Source organism: Nicotiana attenuata, chromosome 8, assembly GCF_001879085.1.
Source record: "Nicotiana attenuata strain UT chromosome 8, NIATTr2, whole genome shotgun sequence".
NCBI lineage: Eukaryota > Viridiplantae > Streptophyta > Magnoliopsida > Solanales > Solanaceae > Nicotiana > Nicotiana attenuata.
Genome location: NC_031996.1, coordinates 36,536,219 through 36,546,477, shown reverse-complemented (window position 1 = coordinate 36,546,477; position 10,259 = coordinate 36,536,219). Strand labels below are relative to the sequence as shown.

Here is a 10,259-nt window from a genome sequence, read left to right as displayed (position 1 = left end):
ATTATATATTAAATTTCTCTGACGCGAAACAGGGTTTTCACATGATTGTCAGCTCTTTCAGAACGACATGACAACTCAACAAAACGTAGTATTATACTGCGAATTACATATTAAATTTTTCTGACACGAAACAGGGTTTTCAGCTTTTTCAGAACGACATGACAACTCAACAAAACGTAGTATTATACTGAGATTTACATATTTAATTTTTCAAAAAAAAATTCTATTTTCAGAACGACATGACAACTCAACAAAACGTAATATTATACCACGATTAACATTTTAAATTTCTTCACACGAAACATGGTTTTCACATGTTTTTCAGCCTTTTTAGAACGACATGACAACTCAGCAAAATGTATGTATTATACCACGCTTTACATATAATTTTTTTTTAAAAAAATTTAGTTTGAAGTTCTTTAGCAACAATAATAAGTTGAATATTTGAACAATTCTATGAAGAAAATAATACATTATGTATTTAATGACAACAACTCTACTATAACAACATTTTTATTGAAACAGAATTTGAACAGCAATTTTATTTGAACATGACAACACAAACACAAAAGCGGCAAATCTAAAGATACAAACAGTACAACTAATACAAACACATGACAAGGGAAACATAAAAATACACTACTACGCTTATCACGTACAAGACACTGTTTAATCACGACCGCGTACTACAATTTGCTCCAACCACTCGAGTTGTTCTTCCAGCTTTTTTTTCTCTTCTTCTACCTCGTTGAGTTTGGCCTTCAACGCCTCAATTTCATCGTTGGTTCGGCGCTCGCGTATCGCTTGGCTTGTACAGGTACAATGAAGGTCATAAATTCTTTCTTTGTAGTACTCCTGGTTACATGGTTCATCCATCCAAACCTCAAATTCACATGTAGGCTTGCCGGGTAGCTCGTCAAGCTTGTTCGTACATGCCCAGTAGCGGCGTCCACCATCTGGCCACCATTTGTACAAACTGCATTTTTCTCCGCAGTAGCACCTTGGGACATAAACGTTTTGTTCAGACATTTCTTATAGAGAAACTTTGGTCATTGTTAAGCGAAGAATATAAGTAGCATGCGACCGTTATTTATAGTCAAGATTTCACACAAAACGTAGTATTATACTGCGATTTACATATTAAATTATTCTGAAACAAAATAGGGTTTTCACATGGTTTTCAGCTTTTTCAGAGCGACATGACAACTCAACAAAACGTAGTATTATACTGCGATTTACATATTAGATTATTCTGATACAAAAACAGGGTTTTCACATGGTTTTCAGCTTTTTCAGAATGACATGACAACTCAACAAAACGTAGTATTATACTGCGATTTACATATTTAATAATTCTGATAAAAAAATAGGGTTTTCACATGGTTTTCAGCTTTTTCAGAACGACATGACAACTCAACAAAACGTAGTATTATACTGCAATTTACATATTTAATTTTTCTGCAAAAAAAAAAAATAGGGTCTTCACATGGTTTTCAGCTTTTTCAGAACGACATGACAACTCAACAAAACGTAGTATTATACTGCGATTTACATATTTAATTTTTCTGCAAAAAAAAAAGCTTTTTCTTCATTCATTCAAGCTTTTGAACCACGCTTTACAGCTTTTTAAGAACGACTTTGTAATTGATAAAACACATTATTGTACCACGCTTTACATATTTAATTTATTTTTTAACGAAATTTTTTTTATACCACATTCTTGGTCATGTTTACTAACACCCATACCTCAATATTTGAACAACCATATCAAAATATAACGTTAAAAAATAAGATGTAACAAGATTGTGGAAATTTATTTTATTTCATATATATTGAAACAAACACAACTACAGACATGTATTACAAAAAATAATACCAAAATAAAAGACTAGGGGTATCCTTGATAGTTGGGTACATTGGACGAACTTGCACCAGGATTACCACCGCCACGCACACCACCTGAAGGACATTTACGACGGTCGTGTCCTGTTTGCGAGCATATGCCACATTTACGCGCATAAACGGACTCACCAACATCCATTTGGTTCCATATACGCGTTCTCTTTTGCACTTGAAGCTTGCGCAAATAGTCCTTGTTACATAGCATCTTAAAAGGTTCCGGCGGCCAATAATGCTCAGCACCTAATGGATGCAACTTTCCACTATACGTGTCTACGTATGCAGCAACACTGTATTGCCTATCAATATAGTTTGTTGCCCCATATCCAACTTGTTGAAAGCACTTCAATGCATGTGCGCACGGCATGTGGTAGATGGTCCATTTTCCACATGAACATAACCTTCTATTTTCATTCACCGTCTGTAGATTATTCCTACGGTGTCCGCTGATAGCGGTCTTAACTTCAAAAACACCCCGTTCATGATCGTACTGAAGAAATGAATGCCACTGTGCTCGCCTCCTGGACCTTTCAAATCTTCTCATGGGTATTGGCATAAATTCAACACCCCTATCCATCAATGCCGATGAAGCTGCATGCCTTTTAACAAACCTCTCCGCACTCTGTTTGAATGTCATGCGGACCATGGCAGTGACAGGCAGTCCACGGGCAGACTTCAAACAAGCCGTTTAAAATGACTCTGACACGTTTTGAGTAAACGGGCTCCCCCATCGTCTGCCGCCATCAGCATGCAATGTCCACATTGAAGCTTATGTTTCATCAACCAAGTATAGGCTCGTGGATCTATCTGCGGGATCGCTTACATGCGCCTCGTGAATTGCACTGCTTGGTGCTCAGTTGCAGCCATTCCACATTAAGTCATGCAAGGCCTTGTTAGGAAATTTCTTCTGAAAATTGGCCTTCAAGTGCCTCAAACAGTAACGGTGGTATGTATATGGTTCATGCCATTCAGGCAAGTGACGTATTAGACAAATACCTTCACGTTATTTGACAACGTGCTGCTTCAAGTGGTTCAAAAAAAGCGTCCACGTCTCTTCACTTTAGTTGGCACAAATGGCAAAAAGCTAGTGAAAATATTTGTCCATTGGCATCTACCTGCAACTGCAATCAAAAGCTTAATATCATTACTTTCTATAGACATGAGTACCGTCTATGGAAATTACAGGACGACAATGCATAAAACCATTCAATTGCTGGTTTAAATGACCAAAAAACACATAGTTGAAAATATATTCTGGTCTGTCCGGACTCCGCTCACGCTTCCATTCAACAACAGTCCCGGGGGTTAAAGTGTTGCAGTGCGGCCAATGTACCTGGGCAGATTTGAAAAAGACTTATCCCAGTCGCCATTAAATAAGTTCAAAGGCACGTTTTGCGACGAGATATGCCTTTTCTTTTGGTTATAGTACAACCATACTCCTGGTGGAACGGCTGTAATACACTCTTTAATCTTGAACCTAATGGACACTTCCAAAAATGGAATCAAGACAAGGGAAATCAAGTCCACATCCAAGTTGAAGTGATTCTCATTGAATGTGTCCATTTTCACATCTGTGCTCGCTAATAAATTTACCCACTTTCCACAAATCTGATTTCTTCTTGGTGGCACGCAGCATCCAGTGACAACCCATAAACCACATACGGCATTACAACCTTGTATTTCTCCGTAGTTGACTCACTTACCGTCATCTCACGACACTCTCTTATACTGTTAGATTTTTACAGCCCTAATTAGGCGAGCTTTATCGGGGAAATACATGCCCTTTGTCAGAAACAGCTGGTCTAGACTCATCCCACATCGCTGACCGTAATTCTATCATCCCTTTGGTGAGGCATCCACGTTAGGCATGCTTGGCCAAATTATCAAGGTAGGGAAATATTCCGCTCATGAAATGGCACGTGGACTCGTACACTCTTGGTCTAGTGGGAGGTGGAGAACGTGCTCCTCGTCAGTCTCAGGTTCAACATTCACTTCCTTCTCCTCATCATCACCCTCATCATGGAAGGGTGTGTCATCCCCAGACTCATCCCGCATTGTTGTCATAATCACTATCATCCTCCTGACTCTGCGCATCTGCCAAATCACGAGTAAATACGTTGTCTATGGGCAACTATGTGAGGTCAGGAGCTTCAAGAAGCTCGTTTCACTGCACAAAAAGAACAAAAAGATAAGTTACCAAAACTCAGGAAAAATACTTTAGATATAGCTATATCACTTTACTTACAAATTCATATGTGTCTTGACGTTTCATGATGGATAGTTTTCATGTGGTGACTGACCCTCGGATGGACCACCGTGGTCCAATACTCCAGACCTACGCATATTCCAACTAGGGGCGGGGGTCATAACTTGTAAAATTCATATCCGGACGGTACCCCCTATAAAAAATATGAGTGTTAATACAAATCCAATTAAAACATAAAAAAAACATCACTAAAGCGTAGTAAAATTGAAGTTTACCAGTCGTCTTGTTGATTATATAAAGTGGAAAAATTATTTTGTGGCTGCTCATTTGCCGGTGGTGACAAGTTTAAATCAAGGCAAGCTCTTTCATCAGCAATCTGTCCGGCAAAAAGTGCTCCAGAATAACCACCCGATGACTGGGGGTTATACCTGCTATGCACGCCCTCATTACTGGGAACGTCTTCCACCTTGACGTACATTTCCAATAATTTTATTACAATAAATTCCCTGTATTCATCCGGAATCCGCAAAAAATCTCTAAGAGTTTCATCATCCTCGATGTTAAACTCAGAATAATAAGCAAACCCCTGCGGAGTCACTGAATACGGAAATCTACCGGTTACTTTAAGGTTAACCGAACGCCTCCGCTCACTCATTTTTTTACGTAACAACGACACCAATGTATCGTACTCCATAGTAAGCGGCAATTTAACATGACACTGTGGAGGTGAGCTATACCTCACAGAGTTATTCTCCACCACAACCTCACCCCCCCAATACAGTGAAACCCTTATTTTTGGCACTTCAGACATTGCAAAAAAATGATTGATAAGGAGAAGAGAGAATGATGAACGTATGTTTGAAGTTAAGTATTGAATGAATTTTCATAAAATTGAAACGCCTATAAATAAGGCAAGTCCGAACTTGGGGTGTGGAATTTTTTAAAGGAATTCGCAGTATTATACTGCATTTTATGTATTTGAATTATTGTTATGTCAGTTAATTATTATTTGTGGGGCCAAAAATTAGTAAAAAAAGGGCAATTCTCACTATTATACTACGAATTACCTAATTCGCAGTATAATAGTGAGAATTGCCTTTTTTTGAAAAAATAGTTAGGGCCCATTTTAAGCAATTCGCAGTAAATTGCTAAAAAAAATATATATTTTTTAATAATTCGCAGTATAATACTGCGAATTACCTATTAATGTAACTTTTTTTTTTAACATTAAAATTGTGCTTTATGTTCAAAAAATTATTATTTAAGTTTCGGACTCAAGGATAACCATGCAAACAAAGGGAAAATTTACAAATCAAAAGTCAGAAAACAGCTCATTAGCTTGCACCGTACTACTAGTCCACAACATTCGAGATAGTAATATTTTCCTCTATCCAGTTTCTTGGCTCTTCCTCAAAATTTTTACTACCAAAACCCACAATAATGAAACCTTCGACAGGTCATCTCCATGTTCAATTTTCATTCATCATCTTACTAAAAACGTCACTCTTCAATTATTAATCTTGATCTTTAAAACGCAATTCCTTTTTCTCCTGTCTCTTTCATGTTAAATGCTTCATCTCTCCTCGCTATAAACTAAAACTAGACAATTCCGACTCAACAGCTATTTTAATACAATTCTTTATTTTCCCAACTCAGATTCCTAAGATATTCATTTTCATCTTTTCCTCTGTTCCGACTTCCGAGTTGCTACTGAGTCAGAAACCGAGTTCATCAATTTTTTCAGCTATGGCATCACTTGGGTTGGCTCAACGAATCAGAATTGGACTTGATGGTAACTCGGGTGCTGAATTCCCTATGATGGGTGGGGCCCGTAGGTCCTTGAGCTCGAATTACGGTAGAAACCGAGTTGGGTTCAGAATTATGGCCTCAGCTGTGGAGCCCGATCTCAGCGTCACTGTTAACGGTTTGAAAATGCCCAACCCATTCGTTATCGGGTCGGGTCCTCCTGGGACCAACTATACAGTGATGAAAAGAGCCTTTGATGAAGGCTGGGGTGGTGTTATCGCCAAAACGGTAAAGCTTTTCGTTATTAATACTTCTTTATTTTTAGTAGTGGATCTAGTGCCAGCTATTTTATCTGTTACTACTACTTTTTGTTAAAATTCGATTATCCAGAGTGAATCAAATGAATATACAGATCTTCATTGTTAGACTATGTTGCTTGGATCCTCCAAAAATGATGCTGCACCCGCCTTGGATCCTCCAAATATACATTCTGGAGAATCCTAATTTTGGAAGATCCGACTGGGTGCGGCAGTTTTTCTGAGGATCCTAGCTGTTAGGTGTTCTGAGATTGAAGATCATTTATGGAGGATCCTGGATCAAGATTTTTAGCAGTTTGTTATGTAGTTGATCTGCATTTGCTACTTCTAGACAAAGTAAACCTTAAAAGATGTTATCACTGAAAAGTGTGATCAAACTTTTTACTTTTAAAAAGATGTTTGTTGTCCACTGAAAAGCGGTCAACACTTTTTACTTACTTATTTCAATTTTGAAAAGTATGAGAAGAGTGAATATTTATTTATTTTCCTAGTTAAGTTAACGATTATCATTAAAATCACTCTTAACGATTGAATGACTTAATGATAGATAATCGGTTCTCTTGACTTTCAAGATGGTCCTTCAAACTTGAGTTGGTGACAGAAATGCCATTGAATATCTTATCACGAAGCATGCCTTTCTCGTTCTGTTTTATGCCGAATGCAATATCTTTCCTTTTTAATCAATTTGTTTTCTTCATTCAGGTATCTTTGGAAGCCGATAAAGTTAAAAATGTGACCCCAAGATATGCCAAATTAAGAGCAGGAGCAAATGGTTCTGCCAAAGGACAAATTATCGGGTGGCAGAATATTGAACTCATAAGTGATCGACCTCTGGAAACAATGCTGAAAGAGTTTAGGCAATTGAAAGAAGAATATCCAGATAGGATACTTATTGCTTCTATCATGGAAGAGTACAACAAATCTGCATGGGAGGAACTTATTTACAGAGTTGAGGAAACTGGAATTGTAAGCATATGCGAGGACTTAATGAATAAGATTTTATTCTGCATTATAGTAGTGTTGTCATGCTGATTCTCTTGAGTTGCTATAACTGTCTTTGTATTGATTCTGTTTGACAGGATGCCATTGAGATCAACTTCTCATGCCCTCATGGTATGCCAGAACGTAGAATGGGTGCTGCTGTTGGTCAAGATTGCGATCTCTTGGAGGAGGTTTGTGGCTGGGTTAATGCTGTAGCCACAGTTCCAGTTTGGGCAAAGATGACCCCTAATATCACTGACATTACAAAGGTATTTCGGCATAGCATTTTATAGCAAAGATGATAGATTACTAAAATGTTCAAAACATGATCCAATTTGGTCATAACTTCTCCTCTACATCATGCTGTACTCTTTCTGTATTACTAAAACATTCTCGCAATTAAAGCCAAAAGTAGGGGGAAATTGCATTGTGGGGCTTGTATATGCTGTTAGTTTTGTGGAAGATGGATTGTCCGTCTTTCCTCACTAGATCAACCTGATGACATGGCATAATTTCTTTTTCCAGTCATTCCATCTTACAACATTTGTAATCCCTTTACGTGTTTGGAGATTAAGCTCGGTTTGGTTGCAAGGTCCCTCTATTGCAGTTTCCAATCATAGAAAAGGGAATAAATATAAGTTCTTTACCAATTTGAATGAAGTCGAGAATGACTGTTAAAGGACATGAGAAGTGTGATAATTTTGTCTTCTTAGAGCTATCAGATGATTATTATTTTGGCATGTAAAAGGACCACCTTGGCTTGAAATTGTGTGACTTTTGCATCGTTAGTAGTCTCTATGTCTGGATTAAACCATTTTCACTTCCCTTTCCTACTGTAATTATGACCTCCCACTATTTGTTGTTCGCTCATGGGTGACAAGTTATCAGCATTCTGTTGTGTAAGAATTATGTCTTCTGTGTCTAATTTCTGTCCCTTGGATTGTAGCCGGCTAGGGTGTCTCTTAACCAAGGGTGCGAGGGAGTATCTGCCATAAATACAATCATGAGTGTTATGGGAATCAATCTTAACACCTTAAGGCCCGAGCCTTGTGTTGAGGGGTTAGTATCTCTACATTGAGAAATATGCTGAATTCAAATTTTCTGCTTTTAATTATGATCCCCGGCAATTCTTTTTGTACTGTTTGCCTCAGATACTCTACTCCTGGAGGCTACTCAGCAAAGGCAGTGCACCCGATTGCTCTTGCAAAAGTAATGAACATTGCACAGATGATGAAGTCAGAATTTGGAGATAAGGACTATTCACTCTCTGCTATTGGGGGAGTCGAGACAGGTGGTGATGCCGCGGAGTTTATTCTTCTCGGAGCAAATACTGTACAGGTTGGTTTAAAAAGTGACCTTTTTCTGTCTGTTTGTGACGATACAAATTGGGGCAAAATCTCCTTGGACTAAACCAAATTAGGCCTTTTTCTTGTCCGCTTCCAACTTTTACTAAATAAAATTTCTTCTGAGTTGTGATCTTAGTGACACTTGAGTAAAATGGGGAAGAGAGTTACTAAACTAGGCATTTCGAGCTAGACTCTTGGGCAACTCCTTTTAATTTGTTTGTTTGTTCATTTCTCTTTGTTTCTTTCTGTCCTTTCCTGCATGACATTATTTTGGAATGACAAATCTTTATTGGTTTATTATGTAGGTTTGTACCGGTGTCATGATGCATGGATATGGACTTGTCAAGACATTGTGCTCTGAGCTGAAAGATTTCATGAGAAAGCACAATTTTTCGTCAATAGAAGATTTTAGGGGGTAATCTCTCTCTCTCACACACACACACACACACTCACACACTGAGAGATTCTAGATCCATTCAAAAGAAGAAAAAGAATTAAAGCTCAGCTGGAATATCAAGAACTAGGTTGCATTATTTATTGTTATTTGTTTGGCCAAGTGGGGTTCATTTTAGTCCAACACGGACCTAAAACAGGTCAAAGAAAAAACTAGAATTTAACCACATTTAGTTCTTAACTCAAAATTAACCAAATCAATCACTCTCAGATATTTGGCTGGGTTCTGAACTTTCTTCCTATTAAATCCGCTTCTGTGGTTTCCTTAAGTTTTCCCTACACTTGACCTTTTCCATTGCTACTGTATAAAGTTATAACTAGCAAGGGGATTCTTTTGTTTATAATTTGGATATGTATTGTGTGCAGTTCGTCACTTGAGTACTTCACAACCCACACGGATTTGGTTAAAAGGCAGCAAGAAGCAATACGCCAAAGGAAAGCCATTAAGAAAGGTTTACAATCTGATAAAGACTGGACAGGAGATGGTTTTGTGCAAGAAACTGAAAGCATGGTTTCCAACTAGACCTGTAAACTTCTTATTGCACCTTTCTTCTCGTATAGATGAATAAATCAATCCCTTTCATATACCTGATCGGATTGGTGTATAGTGACTTTGACCTCTTTGTAGTTCTTTGCGTACAGTTCACAAGCATTTTCATTTATTTATCTTTTAACTTGATTCTAAATACTTGTGTAAGTGATGAAGAATCCCAGAATTCGTTTGGCTACTGTAGTCATCCTCGTTTGTTATTGAAAAGGAAAGAGAATTCCATAATATTAAATTCAGCCAATAACTTACTACTTATCTTTATTACTACAGGAACTAATTTTATACTCGTAATGACAAAAGTGCTAGGACCGAAAAAATCATGTGTTATGCAGAATTTAGTAAAGCAACACTTCAACGACGATAAATCAGACGATAAAAGAGAAATTTACCAAAAGACAAACATTTAACGTGGTTCGATCAATTGACCTACGTCCACAGTAGAGATGAGCAATTTACTATATAAAAGAGAGTACAAAATATTGAGAGAACAACCTCACGAAGAGGCAAACACAAGTGACACACTAACACTTGTCCCGTAAAGTTTCCCTAAACACGACTCTCAAACCTTATATGACTACATTGTGAATGCTACTGAATAAGAAGCACGGATCTTAGCAATTTAATTATTGAACTCTTTACCATTTAGCAATTCGTCTATATCACATCAGAAGAGCCATTTTACAATTAGATAATTCGATAATTTTATACAAAATGTATATTTGGATACTTTCTTTTCCCTTTTTTCCAAGTAGGAGATAAAA

At 37.5% G+C, this 10,259-nt stretch overlaps 1 protein-coding gene across 1 annotated transcript; it reads left to right on the top strand.

Moving 5' to 3' along the window:
* LOC109231263 (dihydropyrimidine dehydrogenase (NADP(+)), chloroplastic) lies at positions 5,446-9,734 on the top strand. The gene is made up of 7 exons (XM_019396865.1): positions 5,446-6,139; positions 6,871-7,134; positions 7,248-7,418; positions 8,096-8,208; positions 8,301-8,487; positions 8,801-8,910; positions 9,315-9,734. The coding sequence occupies exons 1-7, from the start codon at positions 5,852-5,854 to the stop codon at positions 9,469-9,471; spliced, it is 1,290 nt and encodes a 429-aa protein (XP_019252410.1). The 5' UTR covers positions 5,446-5,851; the 3' UTR covers positions 9,472-9,734.